The following is a 27,813-nucleotide window of genomic DNA, read 5'->3' on the forward strand; positions in this document are numbered from 1 at the left end:
GCCAGGGTCACGTGGGTCTTCTGCTTGCTTCCGCCTCTGCTGAGCTTATGAGCGTGGGGCTTTTGGCGAAGCAAGGGCAGGGGCGAGCCTGGCTTCTGCTTCCAGCTCAGGCCTTGTCTGCTCTTGCATTTGCCTGTCCAGTAAGGGGTGGCGTGTTCCCGAGAGTGCTGGCTGCCTCTGGGTTCTTATCCTCATGGGTTGTCATCCCTGAAGCTGTGCGTTGGCCACCTCATTGCCTGTGGATTCCTCCCAACCCTGGGGTGTGCTCACCCCAAGCTCCTTCCTCCCGTGGCTCCCTCACCCCGTCCCCTTCCAGCAAACTTCCTCCTCCATCAAAGCTGGGCCTCTCCTCTGGGAGGCGTTCCCCAGTCCAGCACCCACAGGGCCTGGCCCCTCCTCTGGACCCTGCAGCCCCAACTGTCTGAGAACTGCTTGCCTCATCGTCCAGGCTGGGCCGTGGCCCAGGGGTTCCTCACCTGCTGTTTGATCTCAACCCTCCTTCAAGGAGGAAGGAGAATGGGAAGAGGCCCCACTCTGTCCGTGCCCCCCTCGCCGCCCTCTGTCTGTCTGTCTGTCTGCTGTGGCCAGCCTTCTGCTGAAGGTATGGTCTGCCCTTGGCCACCTGAGGGGACTGAGGCTGGCACAGGCTGGGGACGCCAGGGTGGCTGTGCCCATGCTAAGGAGGCCCCAGACCTAAAAGCCCAAGCTCCTCACCCTCTAGGAGACAGCGGGGTGTCTGCAGCTCAAACGGGCCCCGAGGGGGGCCTTGGCAGCAGGGCTGGGGCTGCAGACACAGCTGGGGAGACGCAGCTCCTTAGCCCGGGAGCTGCCTTTTTTGAGTGACCCGACACCTAGGCTATGGGACAGCTTGGGACCTGCATAGCCGGTTACGGGGCTGGAGTCCAGGGTTTGCTGGGAGGCTGAATTCAGGGGGCCGTGCCCTAGGAAGCCTGGCAGGCAAGATGAGACCCCCGCAGCTTTGCGGCCCTGTGCTCTGTGGCCTCTGTCACCCTCAAATCCTGCTGTGAGGGTGGCCCCAGGCCCCAGAAAGCCCCTTTCTCCAGCTGCCTCTGCCCAGGGGTCCTGTCCTCCCTGGGCAAGTTCTGGGAGGAGAGGGAGGGCGCTCAGCACCCAATGGCTAGAATCCCCATTCCCCGCTTCTGGGCTCTGGGCCTGGGCAGGGCACTGGGCTTGGTGGGGGCAGAGCAGCCCTGGGAGGAGCAGGATTCTGAGCAGGTCCGGGGGCAGGGGCTGGTGAGTACGGGAGTGGGCTTTGCCACTCAGCCATAATGTGCTTTCTAGCAAACCAGATGTTAGTAGAGCTGGTTTGGGTGTGGGGACACGAAAAGGCTGGGGGTAGAGTAGGAATTCAGAAATGCTAGTGTGTCCGGAATTGGTGGGTTCTTGGTCTCACTGACTTCAAGAATGAAGCCGCGGACCCTCGCGGTGAGTGTTACAGCTCTTAAGGTGGTGCGTCTGGAGTTTCTTCCTTCTGGTGCGTTCGTGGTCTCGCTAGCTCAGAAGTGAAGCTGCAGACCTTCGCGGTGAGTGTTACAGCTCTTAAGGTGGCGTGTCTGGAGTTGTTAGTTCCTGCTGGTGGGCTCGTGGTCTCGCTGGCTTCAGGAGTGAAGCTACAGACCTTCGCGGTGAGTGTTACAGCTCAAAAAAGCAGTGTGGACCCAAAGAGTGAGCAGTAGCAAGATTTATTGCAAAGAGCGAAAGAACAAAGCTTCCACAGTGTTTAAGGGGACCCGAGTGGATTGCCACTGCTGGCTCGGCCAGCCTGCTTTTATTCTCTTATCTGGCCCCACCCACATCCTGCTGATTGGTAGAGCCTAGTGGTCTGTTTTGACAGGGTGCTGATTGGTACGTTTACAATCCCTGAACTAGACATAAAGGTTCTCCATGTCCCCATCAGATTAGTTAGATACAGAGTTTGGACACACAGGTTCTCCAAGGTCCCACCAGAGCAGCTAGATACAGAGTGTCGATTGGTGCACTCAGAAACCCTGAGCTAGATACAGGGTGCTAATTGGTGTGTTTACAAACCTTGAGCTAGATACAGAGTGCCGATTGGTGTATTTACAATCCCTGAGCTAGACATAAAGGTTCTCCAAGGCCCCACCAGACTCAGGAGCCCAGCTGGCTTCCCCCAGTGGATCCCGCACCAGGGCTGCAGGTGGAGCTGCCTGCCGGTCCTGCGCCGTGCGCCTGCACTCCTCAGCCCTTGGGTGGGCGATGGGACTGGGAGCCGTGGAGCAGGGGGTGGTGCTTGTCGAGGAGGCTCCGGCTGCACAGGAGCCCACGGAGGGGGTGGGAGGCTCAGGCATGGCAGGCTGCAGGTCCCGTGCCCTGCCCCACAGGAAGGCAGCTAAACCCCAGAGAGAAATCGAGCGCAGTGCCGGTGGGCTGGCACTGCTGGGGGACCTAGTACTCCCTCCGCAGCTGCTGGCCCTGGTGCTAAGCCCCTCATTGCCCGGGGCCAGCAGGGTCCTCCAAGCCCACGCCCACCCGGAACTCCAGTTGGCCCGCAAGCGCTGCGCGCAGCCCTGGTTCCCACTCGCGCCTCTCCCTCCACACCTCCCTGCAAGCTGAGGGAGCCGACTCCGGCCTTGGCCAGCCTAGAAAGGGGCTCCCACAGTGCAGCGGTGGGCTGAAGGGCTCCTCAAGTGCCACCAAAGTGGGAGCCCAGGCAGAGGAGGCGCCGAGAGCGAGCGAGGGCTGTGAGGACTGCCAGCATGCTGTCACCTCTCACCAGAGCCCAGGCCTAGTCCCTCAGTCCCTTGGTGTCAAAGGGCTCAGAGGTGGCCACCTTGAAATTCATAGAACCGGGTGCAAGACATAACAGCCCTCTGTGTGGCCTCAGATGGCAAAGCAGGGCGGCAGCAGCTGCCCTGGCAGGAAGAGCGTGCTGGTAAGGTGACACCATCCCTGTGTGTGCTGTAAATGCTGCTCTGTGCTGGGCCTGACACCCAGGGTGCAAGTTGTTTCATGGTTTGCTAGGGAGAAGCCAAGTATTCAGAGGTGGCCCTGGGGGGAGGCAGTAGGGAGCTTCCTCCCAGGGATGCAGCTGACCTTGCACTGGAGCCAGAGAGCCCTGGTCTCTGACCACAGGATAGGAGGGCAGGAGCAGTGGAAGGTAGGGGTTAAAACCCGGATGATGGATGAGGGGCAGCCCTGGGCCCCAAGCAGCTTTCAGGACCTCACGGGGTAGAAGGCAGGAAGTGCCGGCTACTTGGTGCTGCCCAGGGAGCAGGGAACAGGAAGTCCCGGGTGGGGAGGAAGCACTGGCTGCCACAGGCCTCAGACGCAGCAGGAGTGAGCTGTGGGCACAGCTGTGGGGCAGCCAGGCGCGTGAGGCCTCACATGTCTGGGAGATGCAGGCTGCCTGGGCTGGTGGCCCCTGAGCCGCATGGCCTCCCTGGGCCCCAGGACACCGGCCCTGAGCAGGTCACGAGGACGGAGGGCCATGTGTTGGGTCAGCACCATCAGGTCAGTGGGGCGGCCCCAGGACTGGGGCTCGGGAGGCGGCACTGGTCTAGCACCTGAAGAACCAGTAAGGGGGCCCCACGTGGGAGCCACAGCCTTCCTCGGGGCTGGCCGTGGGGGCCCACAGGAGGTGGCCCTGGGCCTGCAAAAGGCAACAGGCTCTGAGGAGAGTGGCCTCTGTCTGGCTTGAGAGGCCCCCGAGCTGGCAGGCACAGGGGGAGGCCAGAGAGGGAATGTGATGCTAGAACCCCCCCCACCCCCCCATCACGTGCGGCCGATAGGGAGGCGGGGGCCAGCCTGCTGGGGTGGGGCCCAGGTCCGGGAACTTCCCGTGATACAGCCTGCAGGGTGGCCTTGGTGTTTGGGTCCTAAGTACACACATGTTGTGTATGTGAGTGTGTGTTTCTGTTGTGGGGGGGTAACAGAGAGAGCTGTACAAGGTCCCTTGCCCAACTGGGGAGTGCCATGCTCTGAAACCTGGTGCAATGTGGAGGACCCGCAGGGACCGCCGGGCTGGGGCTGTGCTCACGGAGCCCAGGCTGGGTCACCCTGCCCCTGGCCGGCAGTGCTTCTCTGGCGTAGCTGGTTATTGGGCCCTTACTGGAGAATTTTGGTTTTGATTATGTTAACAGAGAAAGATTCTGGGAACAGGAAGAAAACAAGGGAAACCGAAAAGGAAGAGCAGACAGCTGTGAGGAGGCAGGGCAGCCAGGGCTCCACGGTGGAAGCCGCCCCATCTGCACATCCCACCCCCGCCACCAGCCACCCACTGTGCGCCAAGCTGGGCCGTGGCTGTGCTGGGCCGGGGGTGGTGCATGAGCCACCATTTACTGGCTGTGTGACTTTGGCCAAGTTTCTTCGTCAGTGACTTGGGGGGGGACTCTGGTTTGAAGCTCAAGGTGTTGGATGATGGGGCGATTGCTGAGAAGCACAGAGCTTGGCCCACAGGGAGTGCCCAGTGCACTCGGCACAAGGCCTGATGCTCTCCCAGCCTCTATACCCAAGTCTGTAAAATAGAAGTAAAGTATTGAGCTCAGGTGGACCCTGGGCGATTTAATGAGCTGTGAGGTACAGCTTGGCACTGGGCCCTGGCAGGGCTGGGAGTGGTGGTGATGATTCTGTGCTCAGGCTGCAGGACACTGAGACACTGAAGACCGCACATGACAGGTCTTGTTGGTCGTTGGAGGCTGTGTGTGTGTGAATGAGTGCTTGCATATGCATGAGTGAGTGTGATGAATGTGTATATCAGTATACATATGGGTGTGAGTGTGCACGTATGAGTAGACATGAGTGCATGGAGTGTGTATGAGAACATATGAGAGCGAGTGGGCATACGGGAGAATGAGTGCACGTATATGTTTGAATATGGATGGTGTGAGCGTTAACTGTACATGCGTGAGTATGACAGCATGCATGAGTGTGTGAATAAGTGCACAGGGTGACCTGGTATCTTCTCCCTTTGGGCTGGCTCCCCAGCCCCAACTTGCCCTCTGGCTCCCACAAATGGGGCCAACCTGATCACCACTAACAGTAAGTCCTTGACCCTGTGGTCACATGAGGTGCTGGCTCCCTCACCACAGCCAGGATGATCCTGCAGGAGCCCAGCCTTCCTGAGCCCCCACCTGCTCCTATGCAGGGGCTCACGCCTGTGTGCACACGGGCCGTGCAGCTCATGTGCACGTCCTGTGTGAGTGCACCACCTGTGACATTAACGGAGTGTGCAGAGACACGGCGCACATGAGGGCTTGCACAGGCCATGACCACACACGCCTCAGGGCTCATGGGGCCCCAGGGTGGTGGGAGCCACAGAGCCTGCATTAAATGGAACCTGATGGGGTGTCTCTGTGGGACTGAGCACTTTTCACCTGACTGCTCTGCCCCCCACCCCAGCAGCCTCAGGCCTTGGGGTCACCTGAACCAATTGCAACTTTGAGAGAAGATAGGGAGATAAGCACAGAAACAGAGACCTGGAGAGTGTATCCCAGGTGCCCCGTCTTCCCTAATGTGCACGTGCACACACACACTCACACACGCACAAATGTACAGGCTCAAATGCAAATCTCCACGTGTGCACACATGCAAAGATCACATACTGTCTGGAAGGGCTCATGGAGCCCAGCAGCCACCACCAGCTTTGGCCACTCAACACTGGCCCATGTGTCTCCAGAGCCCTGCCCCAGAGAGTAGCTGCAGAGGTGTCAGGGGAGCCTGAAAGTAGACTCCTCCATACCCACTTTACACTGGAGGAGGTGGGGGCTCAGGGGAAGAAGGGGCCCCAGGAAGGATGTGAACCCAGATCTTCAGCACTCTCCTTCACAGCTCCTGCCCATGTTAACTCAGCCGACACCGCAGCAGCATGGTGACAGGTCCCCCCAGGGTGTCTGCCTCTACAGAGGAAGGGACTGAAGCACCCAGAGAGCTGGCAGGTAGGCCTGTGGAGTCCCCTGGAATGAATGAATGGAATTTATCCATCAGGTCCCTGGAAGAGGGGCTGGGCACTGAGAAGCACAGCCAGGGAGGCCTGGCTAGCTAGGAGTGTGGGTGCTCCTTGGGGATGCCCCTTGGTTTTCCCGAGCACAGGTGGAGCCAAAGTCTGCAAGCTGGGCTGAAATTCCCCAAGAGCAGCATGGTCACCATGGCCTCCATGGCCCATCAACACCCTCAGCCTCAGCCGACCTTTCCCCTTTCTGCTCTCAGCCTGGCCTGGCACTGGGCTCCTGGCCAGGTACCACCCCCTGGCACAGGGCAGGGCCAGGTGGGGCAGAGGATAGTAAGGTGGCAGGGGTGGGTTTCCCCTTGAATGGCCCCTCCTCTGGAGAGGGGCTGTGGGTGTCAGCGTCTGTCCCTGAAGCGAGGAATTCCCAGGGGAGGTGAGGGTGCCACATGACCTGCCCTTGTCATGACCTGCCCCCCTGCCCAGGGTCAGCTGATGATCACCTAAGAGCCTTCATCCTGCCCACAGCGGGACAGCAGCCAGGCAGGAACGAGCCCTTCACAGGCCTGCCTCTACCTGGCCACTGAGCTGGACCCATGTAGGACTGTAACCTGTCCCTGCAACTCTTCCTGCTGAGCCTTGTCCAGGTGTGGAGCCAGGAGGAGGTGGTGGGTTCCATTTGTTCTCACAGTGGCTCCTCCCACTTTGACACACAGGCCAGGCCTTATAGCTTTTGGGTGGCGGGGGTACAGTGGGGCGTGATGCCCCAGGGTAGGGGCTCTGTTTCAGCTTCCTGTGCCTTCCAGGCAACTTGCAGTCCCCGTCACCCACGGGGTGAACATTCCATCCTTCTTTTGGGGCTCCCTGGGTGTCCCCCCTGGGCTGGGTCTGAGCCGGTGAGGATGGAAGACAATGACCAACTAGTGTGGTTAGTATTAGGGGCAGAGAAGGCTATGCCAGCCCCAAGGGAGGGACACAGGACTCCAGAGAGGTTATGGGAGACTGCCTGGAAGAGGGAATGCTTGAACTAACTCTTCCTTTCATTTTTGGATTGTTGCTAGTATATAGAAATAGAATTGATTTTTGTATGTTGATCTTATATCCTGCCACCTTGCTGCTCATTTATTCTAATAATTTTTTTTTTTTGAGATGAAGTCTCCGTCTTGTTCCCCAGGCTGGAGTGCAATGGCGCGATCTCGGCTCACTGCTACCTCCACCTCTCGGGTTCAAGCAATTCTCCTGCCTCAGCCTCCCAAGTAGCTGGGATTACAGGTGCCTGCCACCTTGTATTTTTAGTAGAAATGGGGGTTTCACCATGTTGGTCAGGCAGGTCTTGAACTCCTGACCTCAGGTGATCTGCCTGCCTCAGCCTCCCAAAGTGCTGGGATTACAGGCGTGAGCCACTGCACATGGCTATTCTAATAATTTTTAAGTGGATTCCTTGGAATTTTCTGTATGTAAAATAATCTAATCAGTGAATAATTGTTCTTCTTTCTTTCCATTCCAGATACCTTTTATTTCTTTTTATTGCCTAATTAATCTGGTGAGAATCTCCAGTACTATGCTGAATAGAAGTAGAGCAGACATCCTTTCCTTGTTCCTGTTCTTGGGGGAAAAACTTTCAGTCTTTTACCACTAGGTATGTTAGCTGTGCGTTTTTCATAGAACCCTTTATCAGTCGAGGAAGTTCCCTTCTATTCCTGGTTTGTTGACTGTTCTTATCATGGAGGAGTGTTGAATTTTGTCAAACACTTTTTCTTCATCTATCAAAATCATGTGGTTGTCCTTTATTCTATTGATATGGTGTATTACATTAATTGTTTTGAATATTAAACCATCCTTGCATTCCTGGGATAAATCCCACATGGTCTTGGTGTAGAATCCCTTTTATATGTTGCAGGATTCAGTTGGCCAGTATTTTGTTGAGGATGTTTATGTCTATACCCATAAGGGATATTGGTTTGTAGTTTTCTTGTGATGTCTTTGTCTGGTTTTGGTATTGGGATAATGCTGGCCTCATAGAATGAGTTCCCTCCTCTTCTATTTTCTGGAAGTTTGTGAAGGAGCCATGTTCTTTTGAGCCAACTCTTGATGGCTGGGTTAGTTCAGTTTCAACTTTAGGCTGTGGCAACAGCATGGGCTGAGGCCTGCAAGTGGGTGCTTGCTCAATTCAGGTAACTGGAGCCATAGGGTCTGGCTGGCATAAGAGCACAGAAGGTAGAGGGCAGGAGTGGCTGAATCAGGAAGGGCCAGGTTGGCATGAGGAGGCCCTAGAGGTTTAGCACTGAGCAGTGATGGGAATGGTGTGCATGTTGATTCTGTGCTGGGTGGAGGGGGCTGGAGGCAGAGGAGGCCTGAGGAGAGGAAGTGGAGGGGGCTGCCAAGAGGCAATGGAGAGGGGCCTGGTAGGGTGGCTGGAAGGAGGTGGGATCGTTGAGGCAGGCCAGACAAGGGCACTGAGAACAGAGGCACAGAGATGGGACAGAGCCTCGAAGGCTGGGTGCAGTGGGAAGAAGCCCAGAGAGTGGGCCTGAGGTGGGGCCTTGAAACCAGGGTGGGTGCCCAGATGGACAGCTAGGTAGGGTCAGGCCCAGGCTGTTAGAGCCACATCTGCACCTGGCCCATCTTGGTGGCAGCCTGTGTGCAGGTGGAAGATGGAGGAGGCAGGATGCCTGGGAGGCCAGCAAGGGCCTCTGCTGGCCTTTGGCCACCCCAGGGGACTCTCCTGGGTGAGGCGCCTGCGTTTGGGCAAGCAGGTGGGAGGTGCCAAGGACCAGACCCCTGGCTCCTTGGAGAATCCGGGGCTGGAGGCCCATGGAGTCCCACGGGAAAGTGGAGAAGGTGAGGGCGGGGCACGTGCCCGATCCCTTGCCCCGTTGCCGCCCTCATGCAGGTGCCGTTTTGCCGAGGCCACTTTCCCGAGGGAGCTGGTTGCAAGGGCCCGGCGAGATGGGACCTGGGCGGGGCCTCAGAGCCGAGGCTCCCGCGCCCGCCGTGGATTTCCAACCAAGCTGTGTGGACTCGCAGGTGTTGGGGGAGTGGAGCGGGAGGCCTCGTTTGCATCGAAGCCTTCTTGATTCCAGGCTGCACCGACAGATGTGGGTCTCCTGTCCCAAGCGCCCACCAACCTCCTTGCAGCGTGGGGAAATTGAGGCCGGCAGGGGGCTGCCGCGAACGGTGACGCGGCAGGGGGCGGGGCCGGGAGGGGCGGGCCCGGGATCCTCACCTGCCCGCCCCGTCCCCCGCCGAGAGGGGAGGAGCCCGCGGCTGCCGGGCCAGGGCCGGCGGGAGGCATGGCGGGGTCCGGGCCGCGGCCGCGGAGCTGGGGCCGGCGGGAGGCGGGCGCCCGGGACGAGGCGGCGGCGGCCGGGGGGCGCGGCCCGGGGCCGTGCCGGTGCTCCCAGGCGAGGCGGTCGTGGACCGCCCCGGGGAAGCCGGCCGTGCCCGCCGCGTGGACGCCGTGAGTACCGAGCCCCGGCCCCCGACCCCGAGCCCCGGGACCCGGGCCGCGAGCTTTCGGGTCTGGACCCCGCACCCCGAGCCCCTGAACCGGGGCCGCGAGCCCCGGGCGCTGCTGGTCGCCCACGCGCTTCTTGGGGGAACAAAGGCGGGCGTGGACCTTCCCGGCGGGCGGATGGGGGACTCAGGCCGGCACGGGGCTTGTCGGTCTGCGGGCAGCTCCCCGCGGGCGGACTGGGCACGGGGCTCCCTCCTCCATCCCCACTGCGGGGCTCCCTCGGCCGGGCGCGGTAGGGCGGGCGCCGGGGTGTGGCGGCGCCTTTGTTCCAAACCTTGGCCTGTGGTTGGAGGTCCTGCGGCTGGGACCCGCCCCTGACCCCTCTCCGCCCAGAGGGGCTGTCTTTGGGTGCAGAAGGAGCTGGTGGGGTCCAGGCGGGTGACCCAGGCCGAGGCCGGCAGAAGACAGCCTGATGCCTTGAAGACTTCCTCTTGCACTTTTGTTGGAGGGTGCTGGTTTGCTAAAAGCGGAGAGTATTTTTCTTTTTATTTATTTCGTTTTTAATTTTTAATTTTTAGCTCCAGCTCAGTTGCCCAGACTGGAGAGCAGTGGCCAATCATAGCTTACTGCCTCCTGGAACTCCTGGCTCAATCGATCCTCCTGGATTAGCCTCCTCCAGGGACTATGGGTGTGCACCACCAAGCTCAGCTAATTATTTTTTAGAGGTGGTGGTCTCTATATGTTGCTCAGGCTGGTCTTGAACTCCTGAGCTCAAGTGATCTGCCTGCCTTGGCCTCCCAAAGTGCTGGGATTACAGGCGTGAGCCACTGCGTCCGGCTATTTTATTTATTTATAGAGACAGTGTCTCACTTTGTTGCCCAGGCTGGAGTGCAGTGGTACGATCATAGACCACTGCAGCCTCAAACTCCTGGGCTCAAGTGATCCTCCTGCCTCAGCCTCCTAGAGCAGCTGGGACTACAGATGCGCCCCACCATGCCTGACTAATTAAAAAAAATTTTTTTTAGAGATAGGATCTTGCTATGTTGCCCTGGCTTAGTTTTCTTTATGTATGTTTTGGGGTTGGAGCTGTAGTGGAACCAGTCCCAGCCCCATTGGGCATCTGGGTCTGACCTTAGCTGCTCCACTAAGGGCTTAACAGGACACTGGCCACAGGCCTGCTCCCATCCATCTCCACTGGGGCCACAGGAGGGACCCTACCCAGGATGGAGTGAGGGCAGGCACAGACCAAACAGTGCAGGGTGGGGGGGTACTGTTCACTGGGACAAGAGATGAGGAAGATGCTGGATTTAAGTGGGCAACGAGGGTGCCTAGCAGAAGAGGAGACTCTTAACCTGGGTCTTGATGGATGAGTAGAAGTTCTCTGCATGGGAAGGGGTGGAGGTCATTTCAGGCAGAGGAGGAAGCATTAAATAGCATGGTGTATCTCAAGGAGAGCAGCTGGAGCATGAGTAAGGGGGGCTGGAGTAGGGAGCAGGGCATGATGTTGGGTCCCGTGGGCCTGGGTTAGCCCCAAGGCGGTCACTGGTCCTCTACTGACTGTGTGGTCCTCGCTTGGGCTCAGAGGGAAGGGGAGTGATATCCTGGGCTGGTGGGGTGGATAGCAGCCAACCCACCAAATGGTGGTCACAGCCACTGCTGACAACAGTGTGCTGTGTCCTGGGCTGGGTGTCCACTCTGTCCTCCAGCACCTGAGGCTTGGGATCTCCCAGAAAGTCACACCAGGATGGGAGCCCAGGTCGTTTGACCTGGGAACTGGGGGCTCTTGGCTGCTCACTTGCTTTCTTCCTGTCTAGGCCCCTTATAGGCTTACCTGGCACTGGGACTTGAAGTAGTTATGGCCTGAGGTCTGACTTACCTGGGCTGGCGGTTTTCTGACTTCGTTCATCTCTACCCAGCCCCCATGGGGCCTTGCGCTCAGTGGCTGTGTGCAGAATGAACCAGTGGAGAGAAAAGGCTGCATGTAGCGCTCAGGATCTTGGGGTTGGGTGCGTGGCTGAGTGGACCAGGGGCTGACTGAGTGGACCAAGTGGCTCTGTCTCTCCCTGGGGTCCCACCTGGAAGCCCAAGGCCCTCAGAAAAGGTGTTTCCTTGCCTGTCATGGCCCTACCTTCCATGCTGTGTCCTGGATCTTGGCAGTGTCCCCCTGAGCCCCCTGGCTCAGCCATCTCCTGCCTGACCGTAGCTGAGCGATGTGCCTTTGTCCTTTATTGCAGCTTCATGGCGGCTGAAGAGACGCATTGGCCTGTCCCTATGAAGGCCATTGGTGCCCAGAATCTGCTAACCATGCCTGGGGGCGTGGCCAAGGCTGGCTACCTGCACAAGAAGGGCGGTACCCAGCTGCAACTGCTGAAATGTGAGTCCCTGAGGTGGTAGGGAGCACAGTAGGAGGGCGTGGGGGCAGGGCCAGCCATGTAAGTGAGCATCCTCTCCAAGCCTCTGCTTCCTCACATGGTGTGCCCTCTGGATTTTCCCATTCCCTCTCTGGTGGCTGGCACCCCTGGAAAAGCAGAGGTTGACCTTCCTAGCCCCCAGGACTGTAGCAGGGTCCAGGGTGGTGCACAGTGCTGGCCAGCTGGCAAGGGGAGCTGCAGCCTGCAGCCAAGACCCGGGGACCACAGGTGGCCAGGTAGGTCTGGCCTCTGGTGCTGCCCTCACTGAATCCGTGAGTGTTCAGCGAGTTAGTTGGTCACTTGGCCCACAGTGAACCTATGTGTCAAGTCCTGGCTGGGTACTGGACCTCTGGAGCTGCACAAGACCCAGGCTGTGGCCCCCAGGACAGCTGGCTGGGAGGAAGAAGCAGGCCTCAGGCTTGAGAGATACCTAAATGCTGAGATACTGAAGGCCAAGAGCATCAGGGCCTGAGCAGCAGGTGTTCCATGCCTTTGCGGTAGCAGTGCTCTCTGCCAGGGACTCCCTGGTCCTGGGCCGCCTGGTTGAGATGTCCTGGCTGGACTGATTGGTTCCTGTGTGGGCACTGGTTGAGCTGTTCTCCTCTTTGCACAGACAGGCTCCTTGGAGGAGCTGTAACTGGCTTGTTCCGCAGCCTGGGACAGGGCTGGGGCAGTGGAGCTAGGGTGGTTTCAGTGTAACTTTCCACCTAGGGGTGGCCCCACACCAGTAGCTCTCACTGGCAAACTCTCCGGGCTCCTGAGTCTCCCTCTTTTATTTTATTTTTTCGAGACAGGGTCTTGCTCTGTTGCCCAGGCTGGAGTGTAGTGGCATGATCATGGCTCACTGCAGCCACAATCTCCCAGGTTCAGGTGATCCCCTCAGCTGGGACTACAGGCATGCCACTATGCCCTGTTAATTTTTTTAAAGTTTCTTGTAGAGATGGAATTTCATTATGTTGCCCAGGCTGGCCTGGAGCTCCTGAGCTCAGGCAATCCACCCGCCTTGGTCTCCCAAAGTGCTAGGATTACAGGTGTGAGCCACCGCATCCAGCCTATTTTTTATTTATTTTTGTTTTTTATTTATTTATTTTTTCGAGATGGAGTCTTGCTCTGTTGCCCAGGCTGGAGTGCAGTGACTTGATCTCAGCTCACTGTAACCTCCATCTCCCGGGTTCCAGCAATTCTCCTGCCTCAGCCTCCTGAGTAGCTGGGATTACAGGCGTGTGCCACCATGCCCAGCTAATTTTTGTATTTTTAGTAGAGACAGGGTTTCACCATGTTGGTCAGCCTGGTCTCGAACTCCTGACCTCAGGTGATCCCATCTCGGCCTCCGAAAGTTCTGGGATTACAGGCATGAGCCACCGCATCTGGCCTATTTATTATTTTTCTGTCTCACTCTGTCACCCAGACTGCAGTGCAGTGGCATGAACACAGCTCACTGCAGCCTCGACCTCCTGGGCTCAAATGATCCTCCCACCTCAGCCTCCCAAGTAGCTGGAACTACAGGTGTATGCCACCGTGTCTGGCTAAGTTTTGTATTTTTTGTAGAGATGGAGTTTCACATGTTGCTCAGGCTCACCCCATCTTTTATTTTTAGAGACAGTCTCACTCTGTCACCCAGGCTGGAGTGCAGTAGCATGATCTTGGCTCACTGCAATCTCTGACTCCCGGGTTCAAGCAATTCTCCTGCTTCAGCCTCCTGAGTAGCTGGGATCACAGGCGTGTGCCACCACTCCTGGCTAATTTTTTATTTTTAGTAGAGATGTAGTTTCACCATGTTGCCCAGGCTGGTCTCAAACTCCTGACCTCAGGTGATCTGCCCACCTTGGCCCCCAAAGTGCTGGGATCGCAGGCGTGAGCCACTGCACCCGGCCTTAGTCCCCCTCTTTTAGCTCTGGGGTAGTGGGAGCCTCCAAGAGCCCTGCAGAACCCAGCAAGTCAGCTGTGGCCTCCCTGGGCCTCTGGTCCTGGCTCTGCCTTTCCTCGTGCTGGCTCCACACAGCCCCCAAATCTACCCCTTCTTTGTGGGCAGCCAGGCCTGCCCTCGGGTGGCACTCTGGGGCTAGCCAGTGTGCCTACAATTTTTTTCCATATTTGGCCCCAGAGTGGGCTCCTGGGGAGGGGGCAGCATGCCAGCCTTGCTCCCTGCTCTTCCATTTGGTAAGGCTTGGAGGCAGGAGGCCTGGCCCCAAGTTGCCCTGGGGAGGGTCCTTACAGTGGGTCTTGGCAGCTGCCCCTCCAGGCTCACCCTCCTGCCCTTGCCACCTCCCACAGGGCCCCTGCGCTTTGTCATCATCCACAAACGCTGCGTCTACTACTTTAAGAGTAGCACCTCCGCCTCCCCGCAGGGCGCCTTCTCCCTGAGTGGCTATAACCGGTAAGTGCCCGACCTGCTTGCTGACCTCAGGCCCCCACAGCCAGTGGGTACCTCCCAGCAGAGCCCCAGCTGGGCCTGCCCCTTATTCCCGCCCAAGGAAAGTGCTTTCCCGAAGCAGCCTTCGTACCCATCCCCTGTCCTCCCCGCCCAGCCTCCACAGTGCCTCGCCCTCTCCGCGTGTCCTGCCCTCAGGCCCAGGACCTCGGGTGTGCCAGGGTCTTCCTGTGGCTTTGTGCACAGGTCCCAGAGGCCTGGACAGGCGGCTCTCCAGGGTCTCCACTCGGCCACCACCCAGTGACTTCTGCATCTCTCCTCCCTCCCCACCTTGCCCTTTCACCCACCGTGACCTCTTTCCAGGCAGCCCAGACCCCAGCCAGCCCAAGCCCTGTCCCAAACACAGGCTGGGCCCCAGGATTCCCTGCTCCAGGGTCCTCCCAGGCCGGGATCAGTTTCCAGCTTCACGCATGTCCTGGGCTGGGCTCTATCCAGTGATGGGCCATGAGCTGCCCTGGAGAGCCTTCTGCACTAACAGGCAGGTGGGCGGTGGCCAGGTGGCAGGTGGGTGGGGGAGTACACTGGCACAGCCCATGGCCTGGGGCCCACACAAAGGGTTAATGCTGGCACCCAGCTCTGGTTCTGGTTGCTATCCCATCGGAGCCCTGCACCCCACAGCATTCATCTATGCCTCTTACCACCCCTTAAGGGCCCAGCCCCTCCTGCCTATGAGGAACCAAGGGTCACATGGTATCAGTAGTGGGACTGGGACCTTCGGAGTGACTCTAGGCCCCAGCCTGCACCCTGGCCACAGGCCTGGTAGGGCAGCCTTGCCAGAGCACCCAGCCCGGTGCCAGGCCCCCAGGCTGGCACAGAGTGCTGGGGTCCCCTGGGGAAGGTCATTCCCTTTCCGCAGACAGACACAGCGCCTTCCGGCCTCCAGCATGTGCCAGCCATGCCTTGAACCCTGGGCCCAGTGGCAGATGCAATCATGCCCCAGGGAATTGTCTAGCCCATCAGGGAATGCTGGGCCTGAGGAGTTTTGGCCAGGCTCTTATGGGCCGTATAAGTGCACCTGCCCCGGTGCCTGGCTGGCAGGGCTCCCCACATGATAAACTCAGCGCAAACCCCACATCCTGGCTGTGTGAGTGGGCCACAGAGCAGGCACGAGTCATTCCCTGAAATGCACTCAGGGCTGCTGCTGGGCCGCAGGGGCACAGAGCCCTGTGGGGGCCCCCAGGCAGGCCAAGCAGGCCTGGGCAAATGGGGCCAGAGGTGGGAGGGTGGCATCCATGTAAAGTGGCATTGGCAGGCATCGAGGCAGGTTTGTGCTTGTCTCCTGTGCACTGCTGCTCCCAGGAAGCCCACCCAGCACCCCTCTTTCACGCCCCTCTCTGCCCCCTTACGCCTGCCTGGGCATGAAGCTCACTACCTGGAGCATCAGCAGCCAGGGCCCACCCAGATCTGCCCTCTTCCATTGGGGCGTGGTCCTGGTGCCGAGATGCGTTCACAGGGGGGTGCTGTGGGAAGGCCATCCCTACGGCTGTGAACCAGGCCGTGACCCCTGGCGCTGTGCCCCCAGGGTGATGCGGGCGGCGGAGGAGACCACGTCCAACAACGTTTTCCCCTTCAAGATCATCCACATCAGCAAGAAGCACCGCACGTGGTTCTTCTCGGCCTCCTCCGAGGACGAGCGCAAGGTGACTGGGGGTCCGAGGACGAGTGCAAGGTGACTGGGGGTGTGGGCCTGCAGGCACCAGGCTGGACCTGCCTTGGGGGCTCGCTGGTCATGGGGCGCTGGCCTCTCAGCCCTGGGCAAAGAGAAGGTGTGGCCGGGACACAGGCAGCTGGGTGGGCACCGCCCCAGCCCCATCCCCATGCCTAGAGCCTGGTGCCAGTGCCCACACAAGGAACATGCTGTCCTGGGAGGTGCCCCTGTGGGCTGAGGAGAGCCACACAGCCATGTTGTATCCAGCCGGGTCGCCTCCCCTGACCTTGGGAGTCACAGCAGAGTAGGCAGGGCAGTGAGGGTGGCGGGGTGCGGTGGGGCCCACCCTGGTGGCACCATGCCCACCACAGCCCCGCTGACCTGCAGAGCTGGATGGCCTTGCTGCGCAGGGAGATTGGCCACTTCCACGAAAAGAAAGACCTGCCCTTGGACACCAGGTGAGCCCGGGCCCGGGGCGTACCGGGCAGTGAGGGTCCCTGGGGTGCCTGGGCCTGACCCGGGTGTCCGCCTCCCAGCCCTGGGCTTGGCATAGAATTCCCTCCTTAAAGGTTTCCTGGAGGTGCCAGCCGGGCTGCGTGTATGGGCGTGCATGCACCTCTCTGCTCCTGTCTACCTCCAGCCCCATCTTGTCACATCTGTTTCTGTGTTGCTGCCATGGGTAGTTCCTGTTAGGGGATCATGTGTGTTTATACGCCTGCCACCGGGGAGGCCTGGCATGGCAGCAGCTGGGCACTTTGGGTTCCCAGCCCCCTACGCCCACCCTGCCTCACTCAGAGTGAGACCAGAATGAATCTCCTGGTGGGGCGCCGCTGGGCAGTCTGAGCCTTGGCAGCCTCCCCCGTGAGCTGGCCCGATGTGCAGCAGATACTCTCTGGATTGGGACTGCCTGGCCCGAGACGGTGTGGAGGGAACAAACCTTCCTGTCCTTTCACAGGTGGGGACGGGAGGCCCAGGGAGGGCTGGGCACAGCCAAGGCTGCCCTGTAGGTCCCTGCCTGACCCCGAGCTCCTGTCCCCTGGTCCAAGCTGTCCAGCCTTGGGCCCAGCCCAGAGTCGCCCAAGCCCTCTTGAGGCAAGAGCAGGTGGAGACGTGGGCACAGTCAGGGCAGCCATCCTTGTGGGCCAGGAGGGGCACCTAGTGGAGGCACCACAGCCTCCAGTTCTTGTGTCTGTCCTTGTAACTGTGTGTGCATGTCTGCGTGTTGCTGTGTGTGTGTGCGTGTCCACGTGTTGCTGTGTGTGTGTGTCCACGTGTTGCTGTGTGTGTGCGTGTCCGCGTGTTGCTGTGTGTGTGTGCGTGTCCGCGTGTTGCTGTGTGTGTGTGCGTGTCCGCGTGTTGCTCCGTGTCTGTGTGTGAACATCTGTGCTTGTCCTGTATCTGTGTTTATCTGTGTACTTCCATGTCTGTGTGAAGGAGTCCTTGTGTCTGTGTGTCTACATGTCTGCACGTGTCCCCGTGTCTTTGTGTATATATATCCATGTTTGTGTGCCTGTGTTCCTGCGTGTGCATATGTGTGCACGTGTGTATCTGTGTGTCTGTCAGAGTATCTGTGTGTGCATGTGTGTCTGTCAGCGTATCCATGTGTGCATCTGTGTGTCTGTCAGCATATCCATGTGTGCATGTGTGTGTCTGTCAGCTTATCCATGTGTGCATGTGTCTGTCAGCATATCCGTGTGTGCATCTGTGTATCTGTCCGTGTATCCGCGTGTGCCTGTGTGTACTTTTGTGTGAGCATCAAGGGACCTCCCAGGCCTGGTGCTCACCATCCGCCCCAACGCACCCTGCATTGCAGCGACTCCAGCTCGGACACAGACAGCTTCTACGGCGCAGTCGAGCGGCCTGTGGATATCAGCCTCTCCCCGTACCCCACGGACAATGAAGGTAAGGTCTTTCTCTGCGTCCACTGCCCGTCCGCCTCTCCCCACCTGGCCTCCTCTTGGCCACTGTGGAGGAGAGGGAGGTGTGTTCGGCTGTGCTCCTTGCTCTGGCCTTTTGGCAGTGTGCAGTAGCATCCCTGGGCTCTGGCCTTCAGCAGCAGGGTCTGGACTCACAGTCCTCCCAGCGGGTGCTTGCCCCTTGCCTCCTGGACTCAGCCCCGTGCATGGAGCATTGCTCGGAGATGGCCTGGGCTGGTTTGGCTCTCACCACCCACCCCTCCCATGCAGACTATGAGCACGACGACGAGGATGACTCCTACATGGAGCCCGACTCCCCGGAGCCCGGAAGGCTTGAGGGTAGGTGGGGCGGGTGGGCCTGGGGAGCTCTGGGTGCCTGGGAAGCAGGGGCCGGGACCGGGAGCAGAGCCCATCCGAGGCTGGGGATGCTGGCCCAGGTACCGCTCTGGGTGGCTTCCGTTTCCCTGCTGTGTCCCAAGTATCATGAGGATTGGAGCAGAAGAGGTGTACCTGCTGCCACCTCTGCTCATTTTCTCCTCCCATCTCCCAGGAGGAGGGACAGGCCATGGCGATAAGTGGCAGGTGGAGCCAGGGTGGCCCTGGGGGCTAAGCATGGGGAAGGAAGGACGTTGAGGAGCGTGCGGGCTCAGGGCAGGTCCATGTCCCCATGGCTGCCAGCTTGTGTGGACACTGCTGCAGGCCAGGTCGTTGTCCCACCCCACCCTATCCCATCCCAGTGTCCAGCTACCTCCTGCAGCACACAGCCTAGTCAAGCAGACAGGCTGATACAGGTGGTCACACGTGGATGACGGAAGCACGAGCTGGGTGGGGAGGACGTGCCTCTGTCCTCCTCTGTCCCCTCCCTCCCTACTGTTTCTCCAGCCCCCTCATCTTGTCAATTTCCTCATGTCTGGGGCTGATCCTTGATCCTTCCATTTTCCCTGCGTCCGCCCTGCCTCCTTGTTTTCCAGCCTCTTGTCCTCACTGACCTGGCCTCTGCCAACCCCAGCCCCTGACCCCGTATCCTCTCTGCCTCCCATCCCCACCCACCTTCAGGCTCCCGGGTCCAGTCCCTCTTCTGCCGCTCCCTTCCTCCTTCCCTCTGGGGTCCCAGTGCCAACAGTCATTCAGCCCACCAGGATCTGTGGGCCGCTTGCCTCAGTTTCCCTCCATGCAGAGCTCTCGTCTCAAAGTGTTCACCATGCCTGTCCCTTCGCCCACACACTACTGCCTTCCGTCTTAGCCTGGCTGGCCAAGCCTTGGTGAGCTCGGACTCCGTCTGCCCAGCCCTGAGCTGCGGCCCAGTGAGGCTAGAGATGGCCCTGGGGAGCCACCGGTGCTCCTGCGTGCTCCTGCTCCACTCACCCTCCCTCTGTACCCCCTTCATCCTCTCCCCAAAACATTTCTCGTCCAGGACCCCTGTGGCCTCCCCATTCCCAGTTCCAGCGCTCAGTCCTGAGCCACACCAGCCTGGCGCCTGCCCTGTTCCTTGCCAGCCCGTCCTCCAGGCGCCCCGTGCTCCCGGGGCCCTCTTTCTCCTCAGCTCCTGTGCTGGCCCATGAGGGATGCCTGGGACTCAGGCCTCACGCCTCTCCTGAATTCCCTGGGTGACAGCCTGGGCCATCTGCAGGCTGCCGGCTCTGAGTCACGTCCAGCCGGGACTTCTGAACTCTGCACACATTCCCTGCCCCCGTATCCCCTGGCATCTCCCAGCTTTCTGGACGTGTTCTGAGCAAACACGGGCCTTCACCTTCCTCCCAGCTGCTCCCCTCCCCTGTCCTTGGGAATTCCGTCCTCCCTCTCGCTCCTGCCAAGCCCTGAGATCCTTCTTGACTTCTTTTCCTTTCACTTCCTTCCGCCTCTGGGAACCTGATGGGCTCCTCAGGTGTCCTCTAGGCTTCAGGAAGCGTCCACAGGCTGACACAGGGAGGATGAATGGGGAGGGCTGGGGGTGGTGGGTGGTCTAGGACCCTGGGGAAGGCAGGATGGGAGTGCTGGGTGCTGGGCTGCTGGGTGGGCAGGCTGTGGGGTGGGCCTACCATGGGTTGCACTCCTGGTTGGGCTGGCTGACCACTGCCAGCAGAGGGTAGTGTTGGCCCAGTCTCTGTCAGGGTCCAACCTGGGTCTCTTTGCTCTGCAGATGCCCTGATGCACCCACCGGCTTACCCACCACCCCCAGTGCCCACGCCCAGGAAGCCAGCCTTCTCTGACATGCCCCGGGCCCACTCCTTTACCTCCAAGGGCCCCGGTCCCCTGCTGCCACCCCCGCCCCCTAAGCACGGCCTCCCAGATGTTGGCCTGGCTGCCGAGGACTCCAAGAGGGACCCCCTGTGCCCGAGGCGGGCTGAGCCTTGCCCCAGGGTACCTGCTACCCCCCGAAGGATGAGTGATCCCCCTCTGAGCACCATGCCCACCGCACCCGGCCTACGGAAACCCCCTTGCTTCCGGGAGAGTGCCAGCCCCAGCCCCAGCCCGGAGCCCTGGACCCCTGGCCACGGGGCCTGCTCCACTTCCAGTGCTGCCATCATGGCCACTGCCACCTCCAGAAACTGTGACAAACTCAAGTCCTTCCACCTGTCCCCCCGAGGACCGCCCACATCTCAGCCCCCACCTGTGCCAGCCAACAAGCCCAAGTTCCTGAAGACAGCTGAAGAGGACCCCCCAAGGGAGGCAGCCATGCCCGGACTCTTTGTGTCCCCCGTGGCTCCCCGGCCTCCTGCGCTGAAGCTGCCAGTGCCTGAGGCCACGGCGCGGCCCGCAGTCCTGCCCAGGCCAGAGAAGCCGCAGCTCCCCCACCTCCAGTGAGTTTGTGTGGCGGCTGCAAGCCCTGCCTCCAGCTACAGGGACCCTGGCCTGGCCTCTGACAGGCACTCTGCCCACCTTGCTCCTGGCACTCTTAGCCCACGACGGGGTACCAGGTGCAAGAGGTAGGAAGGTTCCGTGATGCCTGCAGTCCACCTTGGTGATATGTGGAGCATGTCCATGACTCAGCCCTGAAGCTTGCTGGAAATGCTTTGTTTTTTTTTTTCTTTTTGAGACAGGATCTCATTCTGGCAACCAAGCTGGAGTGCAGTGGTGCGATCTCAGCTCACTGCAACCTCCACCTCCGGGGTCCAAGTGATTATCCTGCCTCAGCCTCCCAAGTAGCTGGGACTACAGGCATCTGCCAACACGCCCGGCTAATTTTTGTATTTTTAGTAGAGACAGGGGTTTCACTATGTTGGCCAGGTTGGTCTTGAACTCCTGGCCTCAAGTGATCCACCTGCCTTGGCTTCTCAAAGTGTAGAGATTACGGGCGTGAGCCACCGCATCCGGCTGAAATGCTTTCCACTTTATTTCTGGGAAGTGCCAGGAGACCAGTTTGTCCCCCACTCCCACAGAGTTACACCAATGGCTGTGGTCAAAGGCATCTGGGACCCCAGGTGGGCTTCCTGCCTTGCCTGGCAGGCAATGGGTCCAGGAACTGCAGGGGCAGGTTTTGCATGGGTGTGCTGGCCGGCACGCGTACCCCCGAATGCCCTTGCCCACAGTGCCCTTCTCCCAGGGCTCTGCGAACACCTCTGAGGTGACTGCTGCCTGCGTGGAAGTGCCTGTGAGCAGCCCTTGTCACACTCGTGGTTCTAGTTCACCAAGGGCTGCAGAGGTGCAGATATTCGGAAGTCACGTTTTTCCATGACTGTGGGGATAGCGGTTCCAGGGCTCAGCCTCACCCACAGGCTGGCCGCCCGTGCTGGCGTGGCCTGTTAATCCTCCCTAGAGCCTTTGAGGCTTTGCTGAGCAGGACCAGCTAGCCACACAGGGAGGGGTGCAGGGACGCCATGGGCGTCCCTTGGGGTCACATTGCATTGTTCATCCAGTTCACGTCCGCTCCCCTGTGGCTCTGAGTGGGCTGTGATTTGGCCATGGCCGGACCTCCCCTCCCCACGAGCATCCAGAGCACTTGACGGTGTGATGACACCGAGCTCGGGCCCCTGGCCCCCCTTGCCAGCATCCGTGGCAGCCCTGACCCCTGACTCAGGTGTCGGGCGATTCCTGCTGTCCCAGGGTAGTCAGCACGGGCCCTACCCGGATCTCTGTTGTCCTGGGCCTTTTATGGTCACAGGGGCCATAGCAGGCAGCTTGCTGTCCTCACACAGAGGGTGGAGTGGGGAGGGGAGCAGAGGGTGGCCTGCCCCGTGTCTGACAGTGAAATGGTCCTGCCTTCCTCTCCCTGCCCCTCCAGGCGATCACCCCCTGATGGGCAGAGTTTCAGGAGCTTCTCCTTTGAAAAGCCCCGGCAACCCTTGCCGGCTGACACTGGCGGGGACGACTCGGACGAGGACTATGAGAAGGCAAGGTTGAGCAGCAAGCCCGGGTCCCAGTGGCCAGTAGGTAGACAGGTGGTGGGAAAGCCATAGGCCAGGGCGGCCCCTCACAGACCGTCCTGAGCAAGGACCCCCTGAGAACCCGGGAGCCTAGGGGGACACGGCACCATGTAAAGCCCCGGATCCCAGCACCGGCTGGCCACCATCCAGGGAGTGGTGGTGCGGGTGGATCACTCCGATGTTGGCACTGACACCGTCAGCCTCTTGCAGGTGCCACTCCCCAACTCGGTCTTCATCAACACCACGGAGTCCTGCGAAGTGGAAAGGTCAGCACAAAGCCCTGTATGTGCTGGGGCCCCCGCTGTGCCTGGCTTCTGTGTCCCTCTCACTAGCTTCTGTGTTGGGGAGTTGCTGGCACAAGTACATGGCCCTGCATGCAGCAGAAACCAGAGGAGTGGACCCCCCCGCTCTGTCCCATGCCCAGCTGGCACCCTGGCTGGCCATGGCTCTGCTGTGCTGCTTCTGTCAGCCTCACGGCAGCCTGACACGCTCAGCGCCTGAGACCTGCAAGAGCGAGAGGACAGAAAGCCAGGCTTGGGAGCGGGGCGGGAAGGTCCCTGTGAAAGCTGCCCGGACCCGCCAATATGACTGTCTCATTTTAGGCTGTTCAAGGCTACAAGCCCCCGGGGAGAGCCCCAGGATGGACTCTACTGCATCCGGAACTCCTCTACCAAGTCAGGGAAGGTAGGCGCCAGGGGAAGATGCCCCAGGGCCCCATGCGGTTGGCCCCTCTGGCTCTCCACACACCCAGGCTGTGGGTGGGCCCAGGACTCCACAGTTCCTAAACCACTCCCCTTGTGGACTCTTACTTGGTGTCTCAGCTGAATTCTCTGCCCAGCAGCACCTCCCAATCTATTCCCTAATAGATCTCCATCTGCAAATTGGGGGCAATGATGGTCACCTCCCAGTGGGGGTCAGGACTCGGGTGGGGTAGAGCTCATGCTCTGGGGTGGGGGAGGCCACGTGGGGCAGTGGGAACGCCAGGTCTGCCCGTGTCCCTCCGAGCGTGAAGTTGTGACCTCACTGAGCCATGCTCTGCCGGGTGTGTCGGAGTGGTTATTGGTGGTTATGAACTGTTGCTCATCAGAGGCTCTCTGAGGGCTGCCAGTGTCGTCCCCACTGTCCCTGTGCAGGTGGTCTGGAGTCCCTCTCCACCCCCCAAGGGCCACAGCACCCAGCCTTGATGGTTCTGCCCCCCTATCCCCAGCCCATGATCTCCCGAGGCTGGTCCCGCTGTTTCTCAGGGAGCCGTCAGCTTCCCGCTTCCCTCCTGTAGGTCCTGGTTGTGTGGGATGAAACCTCTAACAAAGTGAGGAACTATCGCATTTTTGAGAAGGTGAGAGGGCTCTGGGTGGGACGGGGACCCTGGCCGCATGGCCTGACAAGGGGCAGGGCAGAATCTCCCTGATCAAGCATAGGCAGCGGGTAGACTGAGACTGGCACCTCCGGGATACCGCCCTCCCCTTCCCCTCCACCATCGCTCACCCCCAACCCCTCCTGCTCAGCCTCCCTCCTCTCCTGGCCTACCTTTGTCTTCCACTGACCCTAGTGGGGGTGGGTGGTCAGCCCTAGACCCTGGGTTGCTTGTCTTGTCTTTTTCTTTTTGCGGGGACAGGGGTCTCACTGTCTTTCTCAGGCTGGTTTCAAATTTTGGGGCTCAAGCAGTCCTCCCACCTCAGCCTCCCACAGTGCTGGGATTACAGGCGTGGGCCACCGTGCCTGGCCTAGGTTCATTTCCTGACTTTGTCTGAAGTGCTCTGGGTGCAGAGGCTCCTGGACACGGAGGACGGAGGGGAAGTGAGGTGGGAACATGGAGAGCACAGGCCTGATGCGGAGGCCACCTCGGGGGCACCACCGACAGCCAGGGGCTGGCCTGGCGATGCCACTGTTGCTGCTGCTGCCTTGTTTTACAGACGGGGAGACTGAGGCCTAGAGCCGCAGAGTGGCCTGGCCCTGCTGACGCTCCCCCTCTCTTCTCTTATAGGACTCTAAGTTCTACCTGGAGGGCGAGGTCCTGTTTGTGAGTGTGGGCAGCATGGTGGAGCACTACCACACCCACGTGCTGCCCAGCCACCAGAGCCTGCTGCTGCGGCACCCCTACGGCTACACCGGGCCTAGGTGATGCCAGCCCGTGTGGCTGCCAGGCCAAGGCAGTCACAGGGGCCCTGACCCCAGGCCACACAGATGGACACGGGCCCACATGGGAGGGTGAGCAGGAGCAAGGCCGTGCTTGCCTAGGGCCTCAGTGATGGACGTCTCGTAGGACCCAGCCAGTCTCATCCAGCAGGCTGATGAGGGCTGGACCAGGCTCCAGGCTCCAGAGGACGAGGGGACTCTGTTGCCCCACACTAACTTGCCCTGTCCCAATCCCAGAAACCCAGGACCGAGCCGTGCCTGGGCTCCGAGGACAGGAACACTGGTTCCCCTCATCACACTCACCCCAGGCAGGGCCAGGGCAGCTGGGTGGGGGCCGGGGCTGGCCCTGGGACCCTCAGGAACGCTAAGACACAGGCTCCAGTAGGGGCTGTTGCCTCCAATAAAGCAGCAGTGAGCTTTGTCTTGGTGGCTGGGGCTTGATTGGGAAGGAGGGGATTACCAGCTTACTGGGTGCCTACGCTGATGTCCAAGTGGTGACCGCAGCAGTACCCAGGAACCCCAACAGTTGGTTGTCTTGTCTTCCAGGGTGCAGGTCACTGAGTGACTTCCCCAGGGTGCACAGTGAGTAACAGATCAGGACCCAAACTTGGGCAGTCTGGGCTGGGAGCCCACACCCCACGCACCAGTTCTGCTGCCTCAGGTCAGGCCAGGGCAGTGCCGCTGCAGAGCTAGAAGCTCTGCTTCTAGCTAGAAGCAGCTGCTTCATTCCCTGCATTAGTGCCTGGTTACTGGATACCTCCTGAGTGGCTGTCCCCGTTCAGAACTTGCATACACTGAGTGGGCTACAGAGCTAGAAGGCCCTGCAGCTACAGCTGCTTCATTCCTTGCATTAGTGAGCAGTTATTGGGTACCTCCTGCATGCCCGGTCCCATTCCATACAGGGGCCTCTGGCCTGGCTGAGTTCACAGCCCAGTCTGGGGACAGCTGGGTATGAGGTGCTTACGGCATAGTGTCCAGGGCAGCTGGGTGTGTGCAGGGACTGGGGGCTCCAGGAAGATTTTTTGGAGGAAGTGACAGCTATGATAGGACAGGAACAGTGGACCCTAAGCAGGCCAAGTGTGGGTAGGGACGGTGGTACCCAGATGCCCAAGTATTCCAGGCAATACCTGGCTGAGGCCCAGCCCCAATCCATCCCCTTACTTTCTGCCATGGAGTTCCAGCAGGTCACTCTCCCTGGCACATCTTCCAGGCTGGATTTTTAATGAAACAGACTCGGGGAGGTAGGGGCTGGCAGGGACCCTAGGATCCTTGTGATTTTTCTTATAACTTTATGTCAGGGAAACCTAAACTGAGGCCAGCACTTGTGCCCACTGACAGTGACTGACTGGGGGAGAAGGTCCTGCGGCCCCCTTCCCCCGGGTGTGTTCTGGGGGCCTGTGGTTTGCTGACGGAAACAAGTGATGAGGCTGGTTAGCGGATGTGGGATGCTGTGGCCCTAGGGGGCCATAGGGTGCGGTGGAACTGCAGGCTCTGCAGATGACGGCAGCCAGCTGCTTCCAGGAACCAGATGTCCAAGGCCACCTCTGCAGGGGTTTCCTCTTCAGCCTGCCTGGGGTGAGAGGTCGGTGCACCACAGGCGAGGTTGGAGCACAGGGAGCTTCTGTTGTTCTGATCTATCTCTGGAAAACCAGCCATTCCTCCTCCCTGCGGTCAGAATTCTTTGCCCTGTCTGACCTGAACTTGCTTAGGGAGTCATGCCACTCCCCACTGTGGCCATAGTTTCTCTTCCTGTAAAATTTTATTTTATTATTTTAGTTTTTTGTTTTTGAGATGTAGTCTCACCCTGTCGCCCAGGCTGGAGTGCAATGGCGTGATCTCCGCTCACTGCCACCTCCGCCTCCCCGGTTCAAGCGATTTTCCTGCCTCAGCCTCCCGAGTAGCTGGAATTCCAGGCGCCCGCCACCATGCCTGGCTAATTTTTTGTATTTTTGGCAGAGACGGGGTTTTATCATGTTGGCCAGGCTGGTCTTGACCTCCTGACCTCAGGTGATCTGCCCACCTCGGCCTGCCAAAGTGCTGGGATTACAGGCATGAGCCACTGTGCCCAGCCACTTCCTGTAAAATTTTTAAATGGAGAATTGGGTACGAGATGTGGTTTCCAGCCTGGTGCCTGGGTTGCTGAGCTAGTGAGTGGTGCACTCCAGGACACCTTTGCTTTATCTCACTTACACGGTCACCTGGAGCCGGCTCAAGTGGCTAAAGCATCCTGGGGCCTAGAGCCAGGTGATAGGTCCCTCTGGCCAACTGGACAGCTGAGGCCTATGGTTACCTGAAGCCCAGCTGGGGTCCTGGTCCAGCCTCGCCTCCCAGACTCTGCACCTGCTAGCACAGCTGTCCACCTCTGTGTGAGCTGCTCTAGGCCGAGGGCCTCAGTTTCAAGAGTGTGTTGGGGTGGGGTAGGGGGCAGGCCATGGTCCTCCAGCATGAAGAAGGAGCCATGAGGGGTTCCCACGACTTCTCGAGACTTGCCATAAATGTTCTAGTCCACATATAAGGGTAGGGTTGGGATTACCATTTACTGAGCACATCTGTGAGGTGCCGAGCTGGGTGCTTGACATCATTTGCTTGGAGAAGCAGCTGCTATTAGACCCATTTTACAGGTGAGAGAACCAAGTCTCACAGAGGCCTGGGTTCAAGTCCCACCTCTCCCACTAACTGGCATGTGACCCTATCTATCCTTCACTGCTCTGATCCTAGACCCTGGCCCCTGCCTGGCTCCCTGCCACCCCTCACGGCCTCTGATGGTCATTGTGGGGGTCTCTGCCTGGCTCCCAGGGCTAGGGTTAGGGCTCTGGAGGTGCTTTCACTCAACCAAGGGGGCCATGGTACTGGGGAGTGAAACTGCCCCGCCTCAGCCTGCATTGCCCTCTGGGTCTGTGAGGGCGGGCTGGCAGGAGGCCTAGGCCCTGCCCCAGGGGCAGTCCTGCTTCCTCATTTTATAGGTAGGGAAACTGAGGCTTTGAGAGGACTCACTGACGTGCCTACCTTCAAGATGAGTTCAGGTGGGCTTAGTTCTGGGGCTTGGGGAAAGGGTGGCTTTGGGAAGCACCCCCAGCCCAGGGTGAAACATGCTGCTTCTTTTCCTGTGGTTCCATCCGAAGGACTGTGGTAAGCCCCGTGCCTTCCGTGAATAAAGATTTTTATTGTGAAAAGATTTTTTCTTTTTTTTTGAGACAGAGTCTCACTCTGTCGCCCAGGCTAGAGTGCATTGGCGTGATCTCGGCTCACTGCAAATCTCCAGGGTTCAATCGATTCTCCTGCCTCACCCTCCCATGTAGCTGGGATTACAGGTGCCTGCCAAATTTTTGTATTTTTAGTGGAACCGGGGTTTCACCATGTTGGCCAGCCTGGTCTTGGACTCCTGACCTCAACTGATCCGCCCACCTTGGCCTCCCAAGTGCTGGGATTACAGGCGTGAGCCACTGCGCCTAGCCTTGAAAAGATGTTTTTAGAACCAGAAGAAGCCTCGGTTCCCACTGCTCCTTCTGGGCCATGTTGTGCAGAGC

At 59.5% G+C, this 27,813-nt stretch overlaps 1 protein-coding gene across 8 annotated transcripts in view; it reads left to right on the top strand.

Moving 5' to 3' along the window:
* Positions 1 to 27,461, top strand: part of SH3BP2 (SH3 domain binding protein 2) — a 44,926-nt gene extending 17,465 nt beyond the window's left edge. For 2 of the 8 annotated variants that reach the window (XM_003776416.5, XM_003776415.5), the window contains 12 exons: positions 11,615 to 11,754; positions 14,066 to 14,168; positions 15,745 to 15,862; positions 16,258 to 16,328; positions 17,684 to 17,772; positions 18,057 to 18,125; positions 19,927 to 20,587; positions 22,009 to 22,117; positions 22,361 to 22,416; positions 22,753 to 22,834; positions 23,427 to 23,486; positions 24,135 to 27,461. In XM_003776416.5, coding sequence (XP_003776464.1) covers positions 11,619 to 11,754; positions 14,066 to 14,168; positions 15,745 to 15,862; positions 16,258 to 16,328; positions 17,684 to 17,772; positions 18,057 to 18,125; positions 19,927 to 20,587; positions 22,009 to 22,117; positions 22,361 to 22,416; positions 22,753 to 22,834; positions 23,427 to 23,486; positions 24,135 to 24,272 — 1,692 coding nt within the window. In that variant the 5' untranslated portion in view covers positions 11,615 to 11,618 and the 3' untranslated portion in view covers positions 24,273 to 27,461. Of the gene's footprint in view, positions 1 to 3,397; positions 3,493 to 9,216; positions 9,384 to 9,416; positions 11,755 to 14,065; positions 14,169 to 14,524; positions 14,705 to 15,744; positions 15,863 to 16,257; positions 16,329 to 17,683; positions 17,773 to 18,056; positions 18,126 to 19,926; positions 20,588 to 22,008; positions 22,123 to 22,360; positions 22,417 to 22,752; positions 22,835 to 23,426; positions 23,487 to 24,134 lie in introns of those variants that run through there. The other 6 variants (XM_054554923.2, XM_054554922.2, XM_024246244.3 and 3 more) reach the window with 6 other exon arrangements.
* The last annotated feature ends 352 nt before the right edge of the window (positions 27,462 to 27,813 follow it).

Source organism: Pongo abelii, chromosome 3 (genome assembly GCF_028885655.2).
Source record: "Pongo abelii isolate AG06213 chromosome 3, NHGRI_mPonAbe1-v2.0_pri, whole genome shotgun sequence".
Lineage (NCBI taxonomy): Eukaryota > Metazoa > Chordata > Mammalia > Primates > Hominidae > Pongo > Pongo abelii.